Source organism: Lampetra fluviatilis, chromosome 30 (genome assembly GCF_964198595.1).
Source record: "Lampetra fluviatilis chromosome 30, kcLamFluv1.1, whole genome shotgun sequence".
In the NCBI taxonomy this organism is placed as follows: Eukaryota; Metazoa; Chordata; class Hyperoartia; order Petromyzontiformes; family Petromyzontidae; genus Lampetra; species Lampetra fluviatilis.
Window position 1 is genome coordinate 10,500,841 of NC_136304.1, and position 25,755 is coordinate 10,526,595.

Consider the following 25,755-nt stretch of genomic DNA (forward strand, 5'->3'; position numbering starts at 1 on the left):
TCGCTCTTGAAAATAGAGATTCATTCTCGTCTCATGAGTTCCCACCAGGCTGAACAATGTAAATGTGCACTTGAGGAGGAGAGAGGGGGGAGAAGAAGGGGGAGGGGGGATCTCCCATTGACCAATTTGTATTTCCAGAACTAGGGCTATTGTTTACATGTAACTAACATGTCGCCGCTATATTTCTAACATGTCAGCGAGCGTACACGTTTTATGAAACACAAATCAAAGTGCGTCAATTTTCACTAAATATGCATAATTACAGTAATGGCCATAAACCGCTGCTGTGTGGATTGAATCATGAAATGAATGAATTAATGAATAAGTCAATGAATAAATGAATATCTTCGCAACGTTTGTGCGCAAAGCAACAACAAAAGCAGAGCGGCTCGTGGTCTCGTGCACCGGCGTACGCGGTTGGCTCACTGAGGCCAAAGGGCCATGACAGCATCGCGAGGAAAGCGCTCACCGAAACGTTCCAATTCATCCACAGGTGGGCAAATGAACAAACACCAGCGGGCCAGACCAGTCCCGTTCCGAGACGTCGGCAAGTCGCGGGGTGTGGGTGTCTCGGAACGCTCAAGAGGCTCGTGTTCGTTTTATTTATAGAGGCGTACTGGCACCACTGTTTTTAAAGGCGTTGTACTCACCGCGGAGAAGTGTAGCGACACGACCGCAGCACTCTGCGATAGCTGGTTCCAATCTGTGCCGCACACCCCCTCCCGCGAGGCCTTTGACTCCCGATTCCGTTTCGATGACGTACACGGATACGTCATCGGAGCGGAATCATTCACCTGCGGCAGGACTAGGAGGTGAATCAAGTTCAAGTTCATTTTCAAGTTCATGTATTAGGTATAGCCCTGTGAGTCATTCGGCTCTTGAATCAGGTGCAACCGCAACAAACAAAAAACAAAAACATGAACAAAAAACATCTTAAAGTGAATATGTGACTAAGTGCAAACAGAAAATCCAAGAAAAGACAGCAAAATATTGCAGAATAAAACACTGTACACCAACGCTGTGTGCAAAAATCCCAGTGGGATGCAAGTTAAACAACAACAACCATAAGACAACTTAGATTAAGGCCATCGGTCTAACTCTGTACTACAACAAACAAACATGGCTAATCCAATACACTTTTCGAAATCACCAAAATAAAGCCATGAAAGCAATGAAAAAGCAATGAGAACGAGGAGCAGTATTTAGATTTAGTGGAGTAATTTTTTTTTTTAGATCGGTTGACACGCTCACGTGGGTTTTATCTGGGTGCTCCCATGTTGTCTCCTCGCATACAGCAACTAACACATTTGCCAGACATCCTGAGCGTAACCCTCCAAAGAACGAGTTTCAAGCCTCAATCAAGGCTTCCCCGTTTGAATAAAAGTTTATCGTGGTAAATGCTTTATCGCAGAAAACGAATCTTTATGTAGACTGGAGGAATCCGATCATCTATGCAGCTCTTTTTCACAGATGTCCAGTACGTACACATCACCTGGACTGCACTCAATCTCATCATGGACACCAAGCAGAATTGGGTCTGGCACCTGTTTGGCTGGGTGACCAGGCTGTGTCTTGGGCAGCAGAGGGATATAGCTTGCAAAAAAAAATCAATCCATTGTTGTACTGTACTTCTATGCTTCCGTATCTACACTCCATGCCGTCAACCAACCCGAACCTGACCGGCGTGGTGAAGTATGGTCAGCATAACCCTCGTGGGTGTGGTGAGCGCCTCACGCAGCCGGAGTGAACTGACGAAAAAGGTTGTCACGCACGTGCGTGGCACAACGTGATCATCATTGAGAGAATACAAATCGATCGAGCGGGGAGGAGGCGGCGGGGAGGAGGGGACACGCGGCGATGAAACATCACGACAGAGAACTGACGGGCGGAAATTAAAATGAACACCAAAAAAATAGAAAGCCCTTGCGCTCATTTTTTGCAGCCAACGCGGCTGGGTGCAAGAGAGGTTAAACATGGCGTGAGGTGCTGCTGCTGTTGCTGCTGTTTCTTGCGGCTGCTGCCCCTGCCGCTGCTGCTATCGCCGCTGTTATTTGGTTGCCGTTTCCAGGGGACCGAGGGCGAGGGAGCATTTCCCCGGACGCTTCCGCCCACCCAGTCCGAAAATGCCACTGACCTTTTCCCACACTCCGCTCTCGTGCCTGGGATGCTCCTCCCACACCCCCTTGCACATTTTTGACAAAATAACACATTTCCTTGGGTCACCGCGATGCCCGTGTCTTTCGTTTCTCTTCTTCCTTCCTCCCCTCCGGTAAATTGGATCGACGGATTGGGAAATGTTAGCGGGGTAAATGAAGGAAATCCAAAACAAGCAAAATCACTCGAACCCAAGCTCACATCTTCGATTCAAATTGCCCATACGCTGTGTTTGCTCTGTACGCATGTCTTTGCTTAAATAATTTTTTATTTGTTTGTGTAGACAGCATTTTCGATAGAATACTGTATTTTTATATCCCACGGGTTTTACAACTCGATATTTTTTTCGCTCTCAATTATTATTATTTTGCATATTTGGTTTGTTATTGATTCTCATACAAAATGGACAATGATGTTAAATCATACGACGACTAAAACTGCCTCGCAGAAGCGCGTCAGTCTGTTTTGAGGAGGTTCGCGTCCAGCGGCTGCCCTGATTAATACTGCGGGTTAATTAACCGTGATTACGTATTAACCGTGACTACGTATTAAGCGTGTCTGCGCGTCATCCGCTTCAAATGTGGACGTGTAAAAAAATAAATCCCGTGAGGTCGTTCGCAAGGTGCAGGCCACTGTGTGCCAGCGTCACAGTTAAAATTTCCCAATTAAAAAAATGAACCATAAAGTACACAATTGGGATTACACATGGCGTTTATCCACCACCACCCCTACTGGCAAGAACACAGAGCTTTGAGAAATTGTTGGCACCGACATTTGGCTGCCTACCGGCTTGCCTGTGGTTTCCTGCTCTAACAAGCTGGAGGGACTGAATGACCCCCCTCTTGTTCCTCACCTCTCTCGTGTTGTGGAGTAAAGAAAAAAAATCCTGGGAAAGTTTCAAACTATAACACAGCTGCGGCGCACATTCACGTTATGAAAATGCGACAGCTCTTGCAGCACGCATCACAAATGCGCCCTCTTAACGAGTCTAATTACGTACAATAATTGAGCCACGCACGTTTACACTGGGAAACGGCATTGCTGTGCATGCGGTTACGTGTGTGCGTTTGTGTGTGCGGAGTCTGGAAACGATCAGGGTGCGTCGGCGCGGGTGGAGAAAGGAAGGGGTGAACCACGGAATAATCTCAGCGGGTGGCAATTGAGCGCAGTTCTACGCACGCCGCTTCACGTGAAGTGCTTTTGACCGCACTTTCTTGAGATGTTGCAGGCTCAAGAGCTACCCTGGGATACCTGGAAACATCTATAATTGGACGCTCATTATCACAAGTGTCAGGGTCAAGCGGGCATAGCGGTCAGCGTCGGCGATGCCTCAACACTTTGCCATTACTTCCGTCCGCTACAACGCACAGCTGTTGCACAGTTGACACCCTGCCTCCGAGGACTGCAACTTACAGTCTCATTGCCACCAAAGAGACAAAGATCAGTTTAACACGTAGACAAAGATCCCCCGCTTAGCCTGAACAGGCTGTTGGCGCAAGTGCTGTTAGCGAGCACCTATGAAAGGCTGGCACGTGGGTGGCCGGCACCACGCCTGGCCGCCATTGTCTCCCTCGTGGTGATGTTTACACACCGCACTAGGTACTCATTTGAGGCTGAGTCGACAAAGAGGCGGGCCAGGACCGGTTTAGACAATATCGAACGGGAATCGAACCTGGATTTATGGGTCCGTAGCATTGTCCGGCACGCGAACCGCTACACTACCACCTGCCTCATTGCCACCACCACCAGCAGCAACCCCATCTGGCCCTAAGTTTTCTATTCCCCATGGAGGCTACCTTCTGGATGCCACTTTTGGTAACCTAACCTTCTCCACTCCGTGCGTCTATCCCTCTCGCTCAAGCTCCTCTTCCTGTTTACATCTGCAATGATATCTGGCCGCATTCAATTCCAGTCCTCAGTTGTTTACAATTTCTTATGCGATGATTAATCACGAATTGTGGGATTTTTTACGTGAATATTCGCGGGATATTTTTTGCGTTTTTCTCTTGTGCCCACTTGAAGGGATAATGCACACCACTGAACTATCACATGCGTGTACATTTTTATCTATCAACATCTTTAAGCGATATACTAAAGCATATATCTTATATATATATAAAATATATATTGTAGGCCTTTTAGTAATCATTTAAAATTGTCTTGGAATTATACAAAAGTATTTTTTGTGTGATTGTGACATTGTGAAGTAATTGAAAAACATGGACTTATTTAAAAATGTAGTTTTATACGATACATTTGAAATGATTACAATATTCGTTTGCGATGTTGGTGCGTGAATGAGAAACTGCAAGGTTGCTTTTATTTGATTGTTGATAATGCATCTCGAAAGCGTTACCACGATGAAACCTTTTCTTTATAGCTGATCACTTCCAGAAATGTAATCATTGCGCCCCATTCAAGAGGGCCCAGTTTGGCGCCAATTTGTTTGGAGGGATGGCCGTGGAGCAATCCTGCACCAAGCCCCGCAGGCAATAAAGTGAAATACATAGGAGTGACATAATTCCATTCCTCAACGGCATTTGTGGTCGAGACCTCGACTGTAGACACAACGCTGGGCTCACAGGAAAGGCGGGAGAACGGCAACCACTGTTGGCAACGGTGAAACTGAGGGAGCTGTGGCGGTTTGGACACGTCACACGGAGTGGTCGGACTCTCCAACATCACAGGGACGCCGCGGTGGCGATGTGTTAACTACCTCGCCTAGTATGTAGGAGGATTCGTGGGTTCGATCCCGGCCTTGAAGCCCGTATATTTAGAGTGTGCACATTTCCCCCACGATTACGTTGATTTGTCTCCAGTTTTTCCCTCCACATTTAGAAAAATGCGTTTTAGAGTATTTGGCTGCTAGAAATTTCTCCACAAGCCACTTCATTGTGCTATAATTTGTGGCGACAGGTCGCTTCTGAAAGAGAGCTGTAGAGCTCAGTGGGCTTCACCTGGTAAAATAAAAAGAAAGTTGAGTTTATAGTTTCATCATCATCACCATCAGACGGCATCGTACAACGGAAAAGAAAAGGACGACCCAAGAACAGATGAATGCCATGCGACAACATGGACAAAACAGCCGGAACAGCACCTGACAAACGACTGCGAATGACAGGCAAAAGTGGTAAACGTTGACAGCAGAGGCATCAGGGGTGCCTCCACGACTAATTATAGTTAATGGAGAGATGATGGTGATGATGTTGCAGATACAACATGAGATGTGCTTTTTTATAATTTTATGTGAAGAGCATGTGAAGAGCACCATTGAGATATTATTTGCGTGGCAATCGCAAAATACTCTGCTGAGGATATGAAGAGAGAAAGCCCTCACCTGCCCTGTTGGACTGATCGATCATGGGCTGGACTATCCGTCGCCGTGCGTTGATAAACCTGGAATGACAAAACATTTGAATGAAACTTCCAAATTCTCTAGGGAGGACGAATATCCCACATGTCAACTCAGCCAGTCTGTGAGTCTACGGTTTTATTGTCACACCTACCCAATCGTTGTTACAAATTATGACCAAATGTGTCTGGATGGATGGTTCCAGAATATTGCAACTTAGCATACTATCCCGTTCGGGTCAAATAATTATTTTGGTTTAGTCGGAGGGCAACGGACACACATTTTTACAAAAATACTAGATTTTTTTAAATCCTGAAACGCGACAATTCATCGTATTGCGAGGGGAAGCGAATCCTTGCACCCCTCGTGCATACAAACACAAAGGGCGGTTTCAGGGTGCCATTCTGGGTACCGCGACACTTTCTCGAGACGACGGTGATGGACACAGCCTCGAGTGCCGCTCCCTACATATGTGCAGTCTGCAGCAGGACAGTTTCAGACCTCCTCGTGGGATTTTTTCAAATCGTTTGCGTTGCGAACAAAAGTGACGGCAACCCGGTGCCGCGTGATGCCACCATTGGAACGAGCAGCACGCAGGTGGCACGGCAAGGCGGTGTCATTTCCGATGACTTTGCACATTTCATAGAGATCTAAAACTTCGCACCCCATTTCACAATGGTCACGTTTCCTTTTTGGGACTAATCTAAAAACGGGGAACACAGCGTGTTCCCTGTAGAGCTCAATGTACTACCGTCTTCCCCTTCGTGATCTCAATCAATCAACGTCATCAGTCGTGTCGCCCGGAGGACGAAGAGGAGGTGGAGGCATTGGCACGGCCAGGCTCAACCAACCCCCCCCCCCCCGCTCGGGGTTTGTGAAATGAGTAGCACTTTGGTGGTCGTTCTATGAATGGAGTAGCCACTGCCAGGGTAATGTGTAATTTTTCAACTATTTTTCGACCGCTTTGCTGCCCCACGTTAATGGAATGCCCTCGCCTCTCCCCTACCTCTAAACGTTTCAAATCCCTCCGAGCTCACAACACATGATTCGGCTGCTGCCCCGGGCACCCAACCTGCCTGCTGTTTCTTTCCCATGTTCCCCTGGTGGTTGTTGCTTAATTTGCTCGATCGTATTTATGTACGTATCTATGTTGAACTTCTTTCACACCGTACGTTGCCAACCGTGTTAATCGGAGGTACGATCGAGTTCTCTTCGCATAGCCCGCATCTCCTCTCCGACCATTCATGACTTTGTCCTTGGTGCATAATGCCCTTTGTTTCATTTGCTAATAATGTACTTTTTTGTTTTTTTACACACTATTTTTTCCCGCACCTCTTGACGCGTTCCGTTGTTGCCTGTTCCTCCATACGGATTGCCCTGACGATGTTGTTGTTCTTGTTCTGTGATGATGCACTATGGATCTCCCTTTGCAAACTAGCTGAGTAACTGGCTACACGGGACTTTCCATGGAATTGTCTCTGGGCTCTCAAGTGGGAGATGAGCAAACCCAAATATGTTCATTTGGGCAGGAAGACGACTCGACCTTTAATCAAAGACAATTAAAGGGATGCCGCTGCCATGGTGTGAAGGTTTGACCCTGGACTTGCGATCCAGAGGTCCCCAGTTTGGTTCAATCTCCCGACGTGGCAGCTGAAACCTTGGGGCATTATTTCATAAATCACCCTTCCCCCACCTCTGTCCATCCAGCAGCATAAATGGTGACACCGCAGTTGATCGATTTGCAGGTTTGCGTGCAGTGGGGTAAAGCGTGGGTACTGCCACCTTTTCCAAGATTTCTGAGCAGCCTGAAGGAGTAGGCCGAAATACACTCGTGAGAGGCTCTCTGCAGCTACCAGCAGTGGAGGCCTCTTCCGCCAGCAGTGGTCTGAGCCAGTACGTTGCATGGCTGCGCCTTTACCCTCACATCGACTCAAGAGCTCTCAAGGCAGATAACCCAACCCCCCGAAAAATGGCCATAGGTGCCAGGGAGACACCTCTCGCTTCACTTTGAATTAAAAACTACGACCGTAGTAATTAAAACGTAGACTTATGTCTCATAAGTGGGTCAATACCTTCACAGTCGGTGTGCCTCCGGAGCTATTGGGAAGAGGACGGGAGAGCACAGGAGGGAGAGGTGAAGCGGGAGAGGCTTGCGTGGCGTGTTCACAAAGAAAGCAGTAAAGCCGCACTGTGCCGACTGACTCCTTACGCATTACGCGTCGGTGAAAGCTGCTTCCGAGAGAGAACATTGCTTAAGTGAATGACTAATGCGCACTTGTGCACTTTAATGGCTCGCGGATATTTTTGTTTTATTTACACCAATGTAAAAAATAACAATAAGGCAGCGCCATTAATTCGTGCCGATGCACCAGACGGCGAGGTTGTGCTTTTAATTCATTACGGAGACTCTCACGGGGGTGAGGGTGGGCAGACTCTGGCAGCGAGTTTCGCATTCGCCGCCAGGATAACTACACGCGGTTGCCTTAGCAGCAGGGACCTATGTGTACGAATCTATGTGCGTATGTTGAATTTCTTTCGCGCTGTACGTAGCCGACCGTGCTAACCAGGAGGTGCGGGGAAAGGACGACAAACTAGACACACAACGAAAAGCAGTTCACAGTGGAGGGTCCCAACCGACGAACAGGGGGGTCAAAAGCCTGGCAAGGGGTGCGCAGGCTGCGGCCTGGATACCGTCCAGGGGAACTCAGTTTTGAACGTGTGCGGGGAACGTCAGCACTGCGTTTGCAGAGACAAAACGCACGAAAATGTAACATTAAACGCATGCCTTACTAATATAACAATACACACGAATACACAACGAGAAACATATGGCTTACTAACACAACATACACACACTCATACACAACATGAAACAAATGCCATACTAACCATGGGACCCTTTTTTGCCAGTATCAAAATGAAAAAAAAATTAAAGGCTTTACCCTACCCGGCAAATGCCAGTAAGGGTGAAGCCAAATGCCTTACTAACACCGTGTTGAATATACGCATGAGTATGTGATCTCTGTGTGTGTTGTAATCTATAAACTAAACTATTTTTTTTACCAGGTAATGCCCACTGAGCTATATAGCAGACCTAGCAAGTACAAATGATAGCTCAACCAAGTGGGATACCATCATGTGGACATTTATAGCAGCCAAATACTCTAACCACACGTTGATTCTGAATGTTGATCGGAAAAACCGGAGCACCCAGAGAAAAATCCACACGACCATAGGGGAGACAGACATACAAACTCCAAATATACAGCAGGTGTCAGGGTCGGGATGGTCGCCTTAGTAACCTGGGTCGGGGGGGGGGCAAAACTGGTTCACGTTTCACGTGCCACTGGTGTGAGCCATCCGTGGCCAGAAATCGAACTCGCGTTGTTAGGTTCATAGCGCGGTGCGCAAACCACTGCACCGCCGCTACCCCTTGGCTCAAGTGTTTAGCGATTGGCGTCTAAAGATGCCCTGTGCTGAGCGTCGCTTGTGTCAAGTCGGCCTAAGTTCCTGACTCAGAGTGGTAACAGTGTCACAATTTTGTTGTTGTTCCTGGGTTATTTCCTAATTGCTTATGCTTCAAAAGTACATAAAATGGCGATTGTTCCCCACAAACTTTGCTTTTGTGACCAGGACAGTGATATTTAGAAATTTACCTATTTTCCAGAACATTCCAGATAGATTTTGACTTAAAACTTTCGTGACTGCAGGAATTCATATTCTTGGTGCTTTCGGTAAAGTCACGTAGATAGAACATAAGGCAGATCTGAAACACGGCAGGACCAACACTTCCCGACGTGGTTGATCATTACTTTAATGCAGCTGGCTAACGTGAAATTGATTTCTCTAAGATGATGGTACTTTGCAAGCCGACTGGCTATCAACAAAGATTCGTTCACGACGCCATCCATATACACAGTTACAGACACAATTTCAACCGAGACGACGGCTTTAAACTCAGCAATCATTGAAAAGATGTCATCAACCACTTTGCGTCATGACTCGATTTGTGTTTTCCTGTCAACCTTTATCGTCAGCAGTGTGGATGGGTGTAGCGAGGTGCAATGCCCCCCCTCCCATCTCTACCCCCCTCTCTCCCCCTATCTCTACTCCCCCTCTCTCTCCCTATCTCTACTCCCCCCCCTCTCTCTCCCCCTATCTCTACCTCCCCCCATTGTCTAACACACTTGGACTGCGCCCTCGCCTTCAGCTCCACCTCTATCTCTACCCCCCCCTCTCCTCCTGTACTTCTGGTGCTTTGCTCCTACATTGGCGGTGGCGGCCCTGCCCATGCTGTTTACGCTGCACAGCTTTGCTCACTCTGAAAGCCCTTAGAAGCAGTTTCATTTGGAGGCTTGCCCCCTCTTTTCTCTCCGCCTAATGAAGACCGCTTGTGTTGCGATTGAAACGTCGTAGTTTTTAGATTTTATTTTAAATTGCTTTCTCTTAGTACCTTTAACGCGACGGTTAATGGTATAGTGTATAGCATATTGTATAATAATAATAAATAGTATTAAAGTGTAATGTTTAATACAATGTATAAGGTAATATATAGTATCGTAATTTTATAGTGAATATATAGCAGTGTGCTATACAGTTGAAAGGGTAGAATAAAACATAGTGTAATATGACAAGGTATAGTCAATAAGCATATTAGTTGCTGCGGCGCCATATTATTAACATTCCTTCCCTTTATTAATTCTAACCTTACTCCCTCCCTTTGATGCTGCTAATCCTGCATAATGCATGGGCATAATGACTTTAAACCCCTCGCCAAACCTCCTACGCATTTCACAAGTAGTACTAATCGCATATCTGCATTTCCCATAAATATGCTAAATTCCTCTTGATATGCAAATTATTTTGTCAAGACGCTCTTCGCCCCTCCATCCCAGCATAAATAGTCGCTCCAAGCCTGGAGCGTGCCATTCAGACTCTGTCTACTTGACAGACCTGCTCTCCACCTGAAGACGGCTGCTTGCGTTGTGGCCGAAACGTCGTGAGAATTATTTTATTATGTTTTATTTTTATTATTTTATTACTCCCCTTCTACGTGACTTTACCGAAAGAACCAAGAAGATGAATCCCTGCAGTCACGAAAGCTTTAAATCGAAAAATAAATAGTAGTATAATGTAGCTCTCAGAGACATCATCTTGTTCATTATGTATATTTATTATGAATAAAGTCCACTGACAACTCAATGAGTAACCGCGAGTGACTCTGTACAATTGGGTAGTTAGACGACTCTATTCTGAGACAACATAGCTTCTAGTCTCAAGACATCTCGAAGACGATGGAGACGACCCGTTCCAAGGCAACGACGTCGACGGCGATTCCCCACAACAACAGCCCCCAGGTCCGGCGGTTCGTGCTGGCTCTTATCCTTCGCATGACCCGGCCACGCCCGTATTCCAGAACTCTCGCTCACCGCACCTGGTCCTGTCAATCTCCGCCCTTATTATACTTTGCGGCCGTTGGATCCCGTGCTTCCCCTCACGTGAGATTGTCAACGCTTGTCACATCAATCATCATTAGCACGTCCATTAGTAACCATGGTCCCGGGGAACCATACTGTCCCTCTATCACTCTGTACTGTCTTTACAGGAGTATAAATACAGGGGCCTTAAACCCACCAGTTCAGTTTAGTTCCAGCTGCCTAAGTGGATACAAATCCACATTTTTCTGAGATGGCATCAAGAGGCTGCAAGCATCTGGCAGACACATTTTGCTATGTCTGCGGCCAATTTATCAAGACAAGAGCGAAAAAGTACTCTGTGGAAGCATCTGCTAAGATGTGTGAGGCCTACAAGGCATATTTTGGCATGCCTGTCGGGGATCAAAACAAACCCTGGGCACCTCATTTCACCTGCGAGCAATGCAAAAAAAACTCTGGAAGGTAAGATGGACAATTGTTGCTCAGAATTTAATGTTATAAAATTTGTTGCAATTTTTTTAATTGTTAAAGTTTTTTATTTGAAATGTATTACAATTTTTAATGTTATTGAAAAAAATATATCATACATGAAAAATGTTGCGAGTATCGCTTACACATTAGTCATGGGTGAAATAAATGTATTTCTGTTAATGGTACAGAGGGGAAAAGAGAGCCATGAAGTTCGCTATCCAAAAAATTTGGCGGGAACCCACTGACCACTCCTGCAACTGCTACTTCTGCATGGTAGACCCGTCCAAACGTCGGACTGGCAAGAATGCACCTGCTTCATCCATCGCCCCGGTGCCACACTGCCACGAGCTCCCTGTACCCACTCATCCAGAGAGAGAGCAGCCGTCTTTAGAAGAGAGCAGCAAGTCAGAAAGCGAGGAAGACGTTGTAGATCCAGATGACAATTTCAGAGATGGAGCTGAGGTGAGAAACCCATATTACCCCAACCAAAAAGACCTCAACGACTTGATCAGAGATCTTGGTCTCACCAAGTCCAATACCGAGCGTTTGACGTCTCGGTTCAAGCAGTGGAACTTGTTAGATAAAAGTGTGCAAGTCACAGATCAGAGGAAGCGTCACTAACCTTTTTACAGCTTCTTCACCCGTCAAGATGGGCTTTGCTTCTGCCACAATGTAACCAGTCTGTTCGAGGCAATCGGAATAGCATGTAACCAGAATGAGTGGCGCCTCTTCAGCTCATCCAGGAGCCTCAAGGCCTTGCTGCTCCATAATGGTAACAAGTACCCGTCTCTTCCCCTGGCTCACTCGGTGCACCTCAAAGAGGATTACAATACCATCAAGACCTTGTTGGATGCCTTGAAGTATGATGAGTATGGCTGGGAGGTCATCCAAGACTTAAAAATTGTGGCATTCTTGATGGGTCTCCAAGGCGGTTTTACCAAGTTTCTCTGCTATCTTTGCTTTTGGGACAGCAGGGACACCAAGGTGCACTACCACAGGCGAGACTGGCCACAGCGGACCGAGTTCTCTGTGGGGAGGAACAATGTCAAGTGGGAGCCACTGGTGCACCCCCGGAAGGTGCTGATGCCACCACCGCACATCAAATTGGGCCTTATGAAACAATTTGTCAGAGCTGTAGATAAGGAGTCGGTAGCCTTCAAGTACCTTCAAGACTTCTTCCCTAAACTGTCTTAGGCAAAGGTCAAAGCCGGTGTCTTCGTCGGACCACAGATAAAGAAGATCCTGGAGGGCAATGAATTCCCCAAGAAGTTCACTAGTAAGGAGAAAGCGGCTTGAAACAGCTTTGTCGCAGTGGTTCGTGGCTTCCTGGACAATCACGACATCGAAAACTACGTAGAGCTGGTTGAGACTCTGGTGAAGAACTACGACACAATGGGCTGCAGGATGTCCCTCAAAGTCCATATCCTTGATACTCATCTTGATAAATTCAAGAACATGGGAGCGTACTCGGAGGAGCAAGGCGAGCGCTTCCACCAGGATATACTGGACTTTGAAAGCCGCTACCAAGGACAGTATAACTAGAACATAAAGGGAGACTAAATTTGGGGGCTGATTCGTGAAAGTGATTTACAGTACAATCATATATCTCCAAAAACTGCTAACTTCTAAATCTTTTGTAGTAGTTTTGTATTACTTTAGTATAATTATATGTTAATTTTGATTCATGTTGTTTTTTTCTAACTTTAGGTGAACGAAAAGACACAAATTCGCCAGTTTTCTCATTTAAAATAGGCAAATTTCAAAATGTCACTGCCCTGGTCACAAAAGCAAAGTCTGTGGGGAATAATATCTATTTTCTATACTTTTTAGGCATAAGCAATTACGAAATAACACTTACTACCCAGGAACAAAAATTGTGTTACATAGTGTAATTAACCGCACCGGGGAGAGAGACAGAGGCATCATGTGTTGTGCTTTCCACAACCATCACCTCACGCACACCACACTTGCCTAAAAAAACACATCACAGATCTTTGTGAGCGCACCTAACCGCACGCGCGCGCGTGCGGTTAGGTGCGCTCACGTGCTGGCGCACGTTCACACACGTGTATGTGTGTGTGTGAACGCGCTCCAGCAGATGCGGAGATGTGCTCGAGTTTTGAAGCGTTCACACATGTGGCCGGGTCCCCGTGCCTGACCCCAACTCACACTCGCGCTCATCAATCTATCTCGGGTTTCTGCCTTTATCCCCCGCTTCGTCCACTCCACTCCGCCAGCCACCCTCCCCACCCCAGCCGTTAGCTCTGCATGAGAAACGTTCGTTTGCCACACCTGCCTGGGAAACCCGCGGCTCTGCCCTTGCCCTGCTGCACCCCCACTTCATCTTCAAACCCGTGGGCGGCACAGTGGCGGCGCAGCGGTAATACTCGATGCCTCGCAGCGACAAGGGCCCGGGTTCCATTTGAACCCACTCGGGGGGGCCAACATTCTCCGTTAGGTTGGTCGTTCTCTTCCCCTGTCCTCCGAGTTATCTGGTTTCCTCCCGTAGCGAGAAGAACAACACACGACGTACGTAACCCGGTATTGGCCAACAGATGCCCAATCGCGAAAAACTGCCTGCAAATGACTTCATTTGAGACCAACAACAACCGCCACTCGCCACTAAGTGGCGGTGACATCACAACGTCGCCTCTGCCAAACCGGGTGCACTTTAAGGCCACGTGAAGTGTCGAACGCCCGCTGGCAGGAAGTCACAGGACAGGCCCCAGATGCCATGGGTCGACTGACTAAGATGACAATTGGGATCACACACAGCGGCAGCAACGTCGCGACCAACCGGGAGAAAAAAAACTTGGAAAAAACATTCTTGACTCAGTGTAAATAAGCGTAACAACAACAATAATAATACAAAATAAAAACCCTTGAGCACTGTGCTCGTCTCAATCTCACCAGTCAGTAGCGCAGTGAAGGCAACAACAGACTAAGCACTTTTACAATTTACAGCACCTCGTCAACCCTGAAGTAACTTCATGGCTGTACAAAACCAAGCCGAGCATTTCAGACGACGGTTTACGTCACTCGACGAATGCGACATTGCAACCGGGATAACTGGAATATTCCACTGATAGCGATTTGTCAATCCACTGTTAGGAGTTCAGGCCTCCCAGTGCCGTCTAGGTCATGGGGGGTTGTTGGACCGCACCTCACCACGCTGGGTCAGTGCGGGATGATGAAGGGGGGCCTACAACCGGTTGAGGTGCTGCTCGCCACTGGCGTTAGCCGTGGCCAGGAACCGAACATGCTGACCCGCCCAATACTGAACACCTGTGGAAAAAGAGCTTCATAGCTCATGGGGATTCCTCCAGTAATAATAAAGATTCTGATTTTGAACTTGAGCCTGATTCATAGAGTAGTGCGATGATTATAATCACTCCACTACTGCTCCAATTGAAGATTCAACACAGGGGCCAATCCCTTATATCACGAGTATGTCCACAGTACTATGCTTACAATGACATGCAAGTTTGGGTGTGAAACTGACGTTTTGTTTTTTCTCATGTAATGGAACTATTATTTTTTCATGTAATTATAAGACACGAAAAGATAACTTTTTTAATTAATCTATTTTTGTAAAAATTGTAATTCATTAATGGTGCTGAGCTTGGGAGTACGTACGCGTCTGACATCCGCATCTTTGGGTGTGGTGCTAATTAACAGAGTCTTCAGAACCTCATCTACCCGGATACGAGGTGGCCGGTAGATGGCAATATGTCAAGTAATGTTGACGACATCGCGTGTGTGAGTTTGTCTCGTGATCCACTGGTTTAATCCCACATGAGATCTACCGATCACCGTCTTCTAAGTACTAATATTCTGGGCTGACCGGGCTTTTGCCAGTTCAGGTCCCGAGCTTTGGAACAATCTGCCACCTTTGCTAATAACACAAACGTAGTCGTCAGCTACAGCTAAGTCTACGTCTTGAAAACTCACCTCTCTAAACTGGCTTTTACCCTCCGCTAGTTCTGCGCATGTGTACCCAGTGCAGGTTCTGTTAATTTCCTGGTTTGCCATGCACGGTGGTGGCGCATTGGTGGGATCTATGGATAAAATGCGCCACTTTGGAAATGTAAATTATTATTATAACGCGACAACCAAGGCCCTCCTGGAAGAAAAAAAAAACCTCTTGAGACTCAATTGATTCTGTTTTCGAAAAATCCACGACTCTGTTTATGATTGTGTGCGTACAGGTGTGTGGGCGAGTATAACGCCTTCTTTTATGTTTCGCACTGCAATGCATTCAAATAAAACACTCGGATGTCACCCGGAGTGATGACGCATTTGTCCACAAATCGCCGCGATTTTAACAAAAATATTTTTTCATAAAATTGTTCTCGACGACTTGGGAAAAAGAAAGAAAAAAGACGAACGTTGAAATATATTTTCATTTCAGATACATACAGGCTTTGACCAATTTGTTAAAGTATGATTAAATGAAGGCACTTTCATGTAAAATGATGAAAGTATTTGCCTGGTGTTGAAACATTAATTCGAACACTGTGTTGTTTGCTTTTTTTTTTGCTAAAAAAATTTAAAAGCCGCAGAGCTTTTAAAAATTATAGTCTGCCCATTTAAAATTATGTCTGCATTGTGGCTTTTTTCTGTCTAAAAGGCACTTTTATATTCATGATATACTCAAAAAACATGGAGCAATGAATTTCAAATATTTTCACAACGCAGGGGCCGAAAGCCCACGTGGGCACAATGCAACGGCTTTCAATCCGCGGAAAATAACCGCGTTTAGTCCTTGACGTTGAGCACGTGGTATTACGAGGGGTGATCGACACGCTCCACGCGGGGAGGGGCGAGTTTGACCCCCCTCCCCCCGCACAGAATAATTGACTGATTAATGAAAAGTGAAATTTTTTTGGGTGGTGTGCGGGCCACAGACGGAGTTCATTTGTATCTCCGATTAGCTACGTACGGTGCGAAAGAAGTTCAACACACGTACGTACATACGTACGTATCTAAGCAGTTGCGTGTCGGTGACCACCACACATTGCACTACTTCAGAATCATAATCTTTATACCGGAGGAATCCGATGAGCTGTACAGCTCTTTTTCACAGATGTGTGAACCAAGCTGTACCGTGTGTCACGAGGTAAGTTGGGCCCCATGTTTTGACTTCGATTGATGCCCTTCATGACCGGGTAAGCACCCTGTCTCAAGGGAGGCGCGAGAATGCCACGTGTATTGTATCATCGTTGGGGCTGTTGGAGGCGAGGGGTAAATTGCGTCTCTGCTAGGGGTGGTGCAGAGAGGAAATAGCGAGCACAATGCGCTACGAACCCAGCGTCCGTAGTTTAATTCCAGCAGATGTCTAACATCAGTGGTGAGTGGTCCTTGAACTGGTCCTGGGCATACCACCCGCTGCCCTCGCCTTCACCAACCCAGAGTTAGAATATTTGTTCATGCTGGAGAAATCCGATTAGCTATAAAGCTTTTTTTTTACAGTTTAACATGCAGGCTCACGACTCTGGATGTTGCCTGATGAGGCTGGTTGTTGTAATTACCGGCGAAACGTCGTACTCGAATTGTAAATGTTGTGGGATTGCTCTCCAACACGCTGGTGTGCTGGACTCGTAACGAGTTGCCATGTTTTGGTTATGTGACAAACCTTACTAATTGGCTGTGTCGGGTGGTGGCGGATTTCACGACACATTTATATATGTACGCGATCTAACCCCCAAAACACCTCTATCATGACTCTTCTTCACAGATGTCCAGTCGGGGCGGGTAAGAACTTTACAACAAAAAATAATACAGACACACGGCATGAGTGCAAAGTATAGGAAAGGTAAACAAATCACTTAAAATATACAAATAAAAATAAACCCACACTGACCAGCATGGTGAAGTCTGGTCAAACAGCCCCATAAGTGACACGGCATGTGGAAGCCTATGACGAAATTATTCATTTGTTTTACCTCCTGAGACTTAGGGGAGTTTGCATTGAAGAAGAATACAAAGAAAAAGATCCCCCGTATAGACTTGAATAGACTTTTGGGCCAAGTGCTGTCAGCGAGCAGCACCAATGAATTCCGGTACGGTACACGGGGGGCGAGTGGCCAGACCCACGCCCGGCCACCTTTGTCTCCCTGGTGCTGATGTTAACACACCGCACCAGGTACTCATTTCAGGCTGAGTCAACCTAGGGGAGGCTCAGGACCGGTTCAGATATTCGCTACTGCGATCATAGCACAAACTCGCACGCACACACACATATGGGCGTACACAAATATGCAAAGAAAAGGACAAAGATCACCCATAGAGCCTTAACAGACTCTAGGGACAAGTTCTGTTCGTGAGCGCCTATGAAGGCACAACACACGAGGAGGTGGGTGGCCAGGACCACGCCCGGCCGCCTTTGTCTCCCTAGTGGCGATGTTTTACACACTGCACCAGTTACTGATTTGAGGCTGAGTCCACCTAGGGGTGGGGGACCCAGGATAGGTTCAAACCAGTCACTGGTGTCGGCCATGAGCGGAATCGACGCTGCCGCTCCCCACAACACATACGCACACACGGCAGCGTGCGCACGCACTACAACACCTGCACCACCTACACCAATTAGCACACACGCACTTGCACGCACTTATCCATGCAGCCAACTAACCTTCATGCATAGGCAATTACAAACAACTTAATGCATTCTCGACATATTCCCATTTCATTACACAGCACATGTCTGTTCCTGCAACATTGTCTCGTGCCATTTGATAAAATTAGTGAAGCGGCATGCGCAATTTTAAACGTGTGAAATTCATTTGTGCTGCAAATTAAAGTACGCGATGTACCGTATTTCCCCTTCCCGAACGGATTTTCTACTTTGCAAAAACATCAATTTTGTTTACAGACGTAACGCAAATTGATACCCGGCGAACTTCAATCAGGGACACGTCTCCCGAGTCCCGGCGTTCACACGTAGCACCGGGTACTCGTTTGGAGCTGAGCCAACAATAGGGTGGCCCAGCCCTGGCTCTGGTACCAATTGCAAGTGGTGGTGAGCATCGCGGATAATGTGTCCAGGATTTGCATTGGCTGGGTTTCATCTCGCGTCTCATCACGAGATGAACAATCCCATTCAGTTCTCTCGCACAGCAGCGCGACCCTTCGTGTTCGCAAATGGCCCCACAGAAGAAGACATCAGAGAGCTACCTCTGAGACCCCTTTAAGCGACCTCATGTCCACAGAGTATGGGATACCACTTTCCCACCCTCCCTACCGCGGATAATATTTTATTCCTCGCATTGCTGTCAAAAAACGACATTTCCTGCTTAATTCTCCGTGTCGAAATTCACCAAAAATAAGTGCACACCCCAAATTTCCACGCGATGTGTTTGTCGGGTCCACGCTCGTCGGTGGCCAGGCTGAGACCATCAAATCGCCGCACGTGAGAACCCGGTTCCAATCAGCGGTAGCTGCCTGGATTCGAACCCGGGGATCTTAGCGTCTGCCAGCTTCTCTGATCTATTCAACAACCCGATTACCTTCGTCCGCTTCGCCCCGCCCACCCCCCCAAAATAACGTCCTTACATTTCTTCGCAGCCACTGGGGCGACTGGGCTTGGAACAATACAACTCATTGCCCAACGAGCGAGAAGCTCGTTATGTATGCCTGGAGTGGGATCCGTGGGTCCCAGCGGCAAAGGCCCCTCGCGCTCTGATGCCGTCCCACTGTTGGTTCTCGGGAGTCGCCCGGCCGCCTCTTGTGGGGGGGAGGGGGGGAGGGGGGGGGCACGTGAACGGCTCTGGCGACGTCCACGCTGGATGTTGTTTTCGCAGCTGCGCGGCGATTTGCACCGGCGGCCGGTTCTCCCTTCGTAACGTCCTCCGTTTAGGAAGCGGTCGGGGAGGGCATTTGGGATTAAAAGCGGATCAAGTCGCACAACATGGCTGGCGTCGTATTTCGCGCCAAGACAACCGCCCCCGTCTAATGGATTTCACACCAGAGCAGACTTTGTACGTGTATTATTATTTTCTTCTTTCTCAAAATGAAAGCCCAATTGTGATGTTGGAATGAATTCTAGGTGCAAAAAAGAAAACAACATTTAGGGAAATCTCACAGCCAGCAAGTCTCAGATCACACTACTACTTGAAAGAGAAACCACAGAACTGCTTATGGAGACTCATTATGGGTTTCTGGAGCACATTAGGGATGATATAATAAACAATTCGACCTCTGTTCCATATTATCACGTAAAAATAGCATATTTACGAGTCAATCAGCCTGCATTCTTTTCAGACGAATATTACCCAGGGCATTTGTTTGAACAAGGGAGCTGCAGACTTGGTATTGACGTTTTGGGTCTCATCGGCAGCAGTCAGGGCTTTTGGAACCTCATTTGCCAGTAAAAAATATGATAATTGTTTTTTACCCTTCTATCTGGCAACAAAACTGACACCTTTTTTACAAGGAGTCATGTTTGCATAGACCACAATACCTGCAGCCATAATGTTTGCATTATAGACCACAATACCTGCAGCCATAATGTTTGCATTATGGCTGCAGGTATTGTAGTCTATGCAAACATGACTCCTTGTAAAAAAGGTGTCAGTTTTGTTGCCAGATAGAAGGGTAAAAAAACAATTATCAGTCAGGGCTTATTGACCACGCAGTGCCGGGATGTTGCGTGGAGACAGCGCACCACGCTGCTCCCACCCAACGCTCGGCGCTCATCCATGTGCCAACGGAAGGAGGCACTCAATCACCACGTATCAATTGTCCAATGCGTTCAGAAAACATATTTTCAAAAACTAGACGAGGAAATGTAAAGCCATCGGTAACAAATGGCTACGACGCTTGTCGCACCGACTACGATCGCCGGTACGGGAATCTAGATGAAGAAAACAATTTCCCGTATGCATGAATATTAAACTTATTTTACACCACCGTACGTAGCCAACCATGCTAATCAGAGGTGCTGCATATTACGCTTTAAAAAAACGCAGACGGAATGCGATGTTGTCGAGGAAGCCTTTCCGTAAGCGCACCTCCCGTTTTTTATTGTGGTGCGTCCTGGCTAGGAGTAGGTGGTGCATCACCTTGGGATTACGAATCTAGGCGAGGGGGGGTTAGAGGTAGACGGGTGAGGGACACAAGCACGCCGCTTCGGTAAGCAAAGGGCGAGTGAGGCGAGGAGGGAGGCGAGGAGGGAGGCGAGGAGGGAGGCGAGGAGGGAGGCGAGGAGGGAGGCGAGGGCGGACCGGTCCTATCTGGACAAACGCCCGACACAAGTGCCCAGCATTGTCAGGCGGACACCGTGCCCGCCTGACAACGCTGGGCGGGGCGGCAGCGATTGGAAGTGTCGGGGGGGGAGGCGGAGAGGTGGGAAGTGGTAAGCCGGCCGTTATAAGTGGGAAAATCACAGCCCAAGGAGAGGGCGCGACCCTCCCCTTGGGGTGGATTAAACCACTGGCCGGGAAGTCGCAGATACGGATCTGTTTCACGCGGCGCTGCGTTCGCCGTCTCTGACCTCTCATGAGCAACACAATTCCAGGCCACTGCGGAACTGAGCTACGGACCTTCTGGTGTGGCTATTGCCTTTTCAGACGGGACACATTTAACAAGGGCATGCCTGGGTTGGCGCACAGATAGCTGCTGCCGTGCCCGTGGCAGAGGGCTAAGTTCAAATTCAGGTCAATCGCCGGACGTTAATCCAGGTTCTCTTGTGTCGGGGAAGTTTATGGCCTCAGATGGGTCACGGATCACCAGTTAAAGCAAACACAAATTGTGTTGTTTTTAGTGTAACTGCAGTGACGTGCAATGCAGCCGTAACAGAAGAAGTATCTGAACATGTGTGGTGATTAATAAGCAACGAACCAGTCTCTACGTGATGTGGAGGAGCCCCGTTCAGCTTGAGTTAAGGAAGTGGTTCTGAAGAGATGCCCATCTGAGTCAATCTGAGGCGTCTCTTCTGGGGCTCTACAGACTTTGAGTGGTCTGGAAGTACACTCCTCACCACGCTCATAATGGGGGGATGTAGTTTAACACGTAGGCTTTATGGATGGGGGGATGTAATTGGTGATTTAAAAAAAATATTAACCTGTGATATATAGACATATATAGTAGATTCTCGATTATCCACGGCCGCGGGTTATTCAACATCGTGGATAATCCAAAAATAATCAAACTCCACCCACTGTCGGAAAGATATGCAACTACTGTACTGTAGTGGCGATCACGTGGATTTCAGATTAATCGGAGCACATATTGCTCCGTTTAAACACATGACTAATAATACACATTTCCAATAATAACAATGTATAACTGTTTTAGATGATTCAGTTGAGCTTAAGGGAAAATCCATGAGTCATGAAATTACGTCAAAATCTCAGGTGCGCAGTTAATCCGCAAATCGGAGAAACCGCACGAGGATAATCGAGTCTCCTGTGTAAATGTCTGTCACTTAAAAAAAACAAGCAACTTTGAACGCAACCCCTTCACGGCTTTCATCGAATCGACTGTTTAATCAATCTGTGATCCTATTAGGCCTCGGTTCCAAATCGCCGGTCACTTCCTCCTTCAGCTGCTGCTGGTGCTGCTATCAGCTGCCCGTGGCTGCCCAGCGTCAACTCAATCGCTGTTGGCCTAACGCGTCCGATACCCGTGAGCACTCTCTCACGGTATTAGCGGAGAACACTCGGCGGTTGGAGGGGGTCACAACAATGGTGAGATGCAAGTTGGAGAAGCAAACGCAGTGAAAATGCTGCCAAGCTCCACAGACGTGGGGGCGTTGTGAAACAGATACAAGTCGACTTTTAATGAATACGTCACAAGTCTGATTCGAGGGTCACGATTCGACGATTCAGATGTTTGTGGTGGTTTGTTTTTAGTTTTAGAGTCCCCGTGGCGCGTGCGGAAACTACGGTATGGATGTATGGATAACGTCAGTTTTATATAAACTAATGCAAATTGGTATGTTTTAACAACCAGGCTTTCGCTTACCAAATGTGATTGATAATTGATTATTTGGGTCAGTTTCGCGAAAGCAAAGTGTGCATACTGTAAAGCCTCCTTCCACCCGACATAGTAAATTCAAATTGTATTAAAGCGCTGTCTCGCACTCGAGAAGGCAACTCAACCTCAAGAAATAATAATAATGATGATGATAATAATCGTAATAATATGTCCAGGCCAGAAACAAACAACCGTGCAAAATTAACACAAAAAGGTGCCTTCTGTGATGGCCACCGCTGAGACTGCGAAAGAATCTCGTGGGGCGAAACGTCGGACACCGTACCTAACAGCACGCGGCACGACCCGAAACCCTGCCCCTTGGGTCTTCTGGACTTTGTTTTCCAACGGCATTGTTTTGTTTTCTTAAGCCGGCAACACACAATTTCTAATTTCTGAGTATCGTCAGCAAAGTATGAAAACAATTATAATAGGTTTTACCCTTTCTGCCAATAAAACACGTGTTAAGATGTTCAAACACCAAATGCATACCTTTAACTTGCATGTTCACAAGTACATGTGGTTAATGCAAGACTTGATTCATTGCAAAAGGTTTCTATTTGGTGTTTCAACTTCTTAACACCTCCTGTTTTATTGCCAGAGAGGGTAAAACCTATTCTTATTCATCATAATTTGATACTGGCAAAAAGGTCCCATGATGTAGCTGCTCACCCCAAGCTATAAATGCTCTGATAGTGGCATTGTCTTCGTACTGTTTGACTTTTGGCGTTCTCTGCTCTGACACTGGTGGTGAGACTAGGCCCTAAAGAAGGCTGTCTCTGGTGTAGGCCAATCAGTTTCAAAGACAATGCCAAATCATATCAGAGCGTGTTTGTTTTCATGTTCACCACAAGTAGTGTGCTCAATGCAACTTGATTCCTTGAAAAAGGTATCTATTTAGTGTTTGAACATCTGTTTTCATTGCCAGAAAGGGTAAAACGTTTTCTTATTTTCGACACTTCGATTATGGCAAAAACGGTCCCACGATATTGTCAGCAAAGTTCGCCCCTCTTGAACAACTGTCGCCTGGGTTTTCATCCCGATGGACCCCTTCCACAACCGGGCAGCATCCTGAAAGTCCCACGTCGAAGTTCTTCGGCGCCGCATGCTCCCGCGTCCCACAATACTATCGCACCGTTTGAGCGGCGAGGCGGCCGTAGGAAGGATCCCACAGCGATGCCGTCGCGTCGAGGAATCTCATCGGCCGGGTTTTGTGCGGCCGAATGCACGGCGCGCGGGCGCCTTGTCACGTTAAACCCCGCTCAAAGCAGGGGGGCTATTGATCCGTAATTATGCCCCATCCTCCGAATAGGCACTTGGCCCAAGCGCGGAGCTCACCTCGAAAGGGAGGGGAACACAGAGCAGCTTTTTAGAACATCGCTGGGCGAACGGTGATACACCGCAGGGGACCTCTGGTAATACACTTTGCAAGCCCCGGGGAAATGCGTAATCACTGCATAAAGGGTTAAATTAATCCAATACAAAGGGATAAAGACAGCCCCATCCGGGAAATGAAGCATTCGCAGAGCTCGCTAATCATGCGAAGGGGGAAATCCACCGCTTCGCATACCCACATCAAACACAGGCACGGGCAGCGTACAAGATAGTGCAGTTAAACACGCACAGAATACAAAATAGTGCAGTTATACACGGACGATGTCTGTGCATAAACATGCGTACATGTATCATCATCAGCAATGACGTATCCACTGATAGATGAAGGCATCCACAGGCCTGTCGCCATCTCCAACAGTTCCGTGATGCTACGATGTGTCTTGTTCACCCTCCGCTTAGCACGGTTGGCTACGTATGGTGCGAAATAATTTCAACTTACGTACGTACACACACACGCGTGTCTCCATTAACCCCTCTCCTTCCCGGTCTCTCTCTCGGGTGTGATCACCCCGTCTGGCTGGAATTCTGGTGCCGGTCTTGTCCATCAGCCATCGTCTCATTCCAGCCATGAAGTGTCCTGCCCATGTCCACCGAGTTTTTCTCAACCAAACTAAACTATGTTTATTTTACCAGGTGAGATCCACTGGGCTATATAGCTCTTTTTCAGAAGTGACATGGCCACAAACGATAGCTCAACGAAGTGGCTTATCATGTGGAAATGTAGAGCAATCAAATACTCTAAACGCACGTTCTAAATGTGAATGGAAAAACCGGAATACCCGGAGAAAAATCCACGCGACCACGGGGAGAGAGAGAGAACATGCAAACTCCAAATATACGTGCATCAGGGTCGGGATAAAACCTACGACCTCCTGAATACCGGGCGAGGTAGTTAACATCTCGCCACCACTGCGATGTTTCCGATTCGGATTTCTTCCCAGATCCACGTGTTCTTCAGTCTGTCTATCACTGTAACTCTCAGCATGAATCTCTCCACAATTCGCGCACTCTACAGCTTCTGCTCCATTTTCTCTTTGTCAGTGTCCGTGTTTCCGACCCGTCTGTCTTAGCTTGTAATTTGCACTGACGGAACACCTTCTACAGGTACATTGTTACCGCTGCCTCTCACTACCCTCCAATTCGCTTGCGTCTGCCTCTGCATTTCATGACGTTAATCCCAATCCACCATTGATAATGACGACCCGGGTATACAGGACTCACGCCGTTTTGTTTTTCAAAATTCATTGTATTACGTGCTTTTTGTAACTTTGCCAACATTTTCCTTCATCCAACTTTGCAGCCTTTCTCTGTGAAGTTCTTTAATAATTATTTGCAATTCATGGGAATTTTATTGTATTGTGCTTTTTTCATCAGCACCTAGAGCTCACAACTCTTTCAGCCTGGTCCAGTCCTTCACGTTGGTCGTCCAGGTTAGCCTTGGTCTGCCTCGTCCCCTCTGTACTTGCACTCTGCCACCCAGCACTGAGTTTGCCAGTCTGTACACTCTGCCACTCAGCACTGTGCTTGCCAGTCTGTAATGAAACATTACATCACCACCCCACTGCTGTTTCCTTCTTTAGACACAAACTCTTAATTAACTTCAGAGTAAGATCTCCACCCCTGGACTCCCACGTGGTGAGACAAAGGCTGCTTCGCTGAACTGAATCTACACACTAAAGTTTTCAATGTGATGTCAGTCATGAGTGATGCAATTACATTAAAGTATACCACTCCCAATGATTTAATGTGGAAATAATTTATACCTCATTTCACATGCAGTATTACAACTTTATTACGGCGTTATAAATTCCGAATAATTAGTTAATGCTCTTAAAGTTTATGCGTTCGACTTTAAATGGACTTGTGTATTACAACGTCAAGTGATAAATTTTAACATTACGGCCTCCGCATAATGGTGCGCCGTTCGAACTGCTGTACATCGTACGGCAAATGCGGCCACCTCCCCCACCGATG

General features: G+C 47.1%; 1 protein-coding gene across 3 annotated transcripts in view; it reads right to left on the minus strand.

Annotated features, from left to right (window-relative positions):
• LOC144943266 (homeobox protein Meis1-like) overlaps positions 1–25,755 on the minus strand; it is a 251,869-nt gene that overhangs the window by 18,431 nt on the left and 207,683 nt on the right. For all 3 annotated transcript variants that reach the window (XR_013639471.1, XM_078870606.1, XM_078870605.1), the window contains exon 10: positions 5,492–5,550. Coding sequence is in view for 2 of the 3 variants with exons in the window: in XM_078870606.1 (XP_078726732.1) it covers positions 5,492–5,550 (59 nt within the window). In the remaining variant the exon portion in view is untranslated. The remainder of the gene's footprint in view (positions 1–5,491; positions 5,551–25,755) is intronic.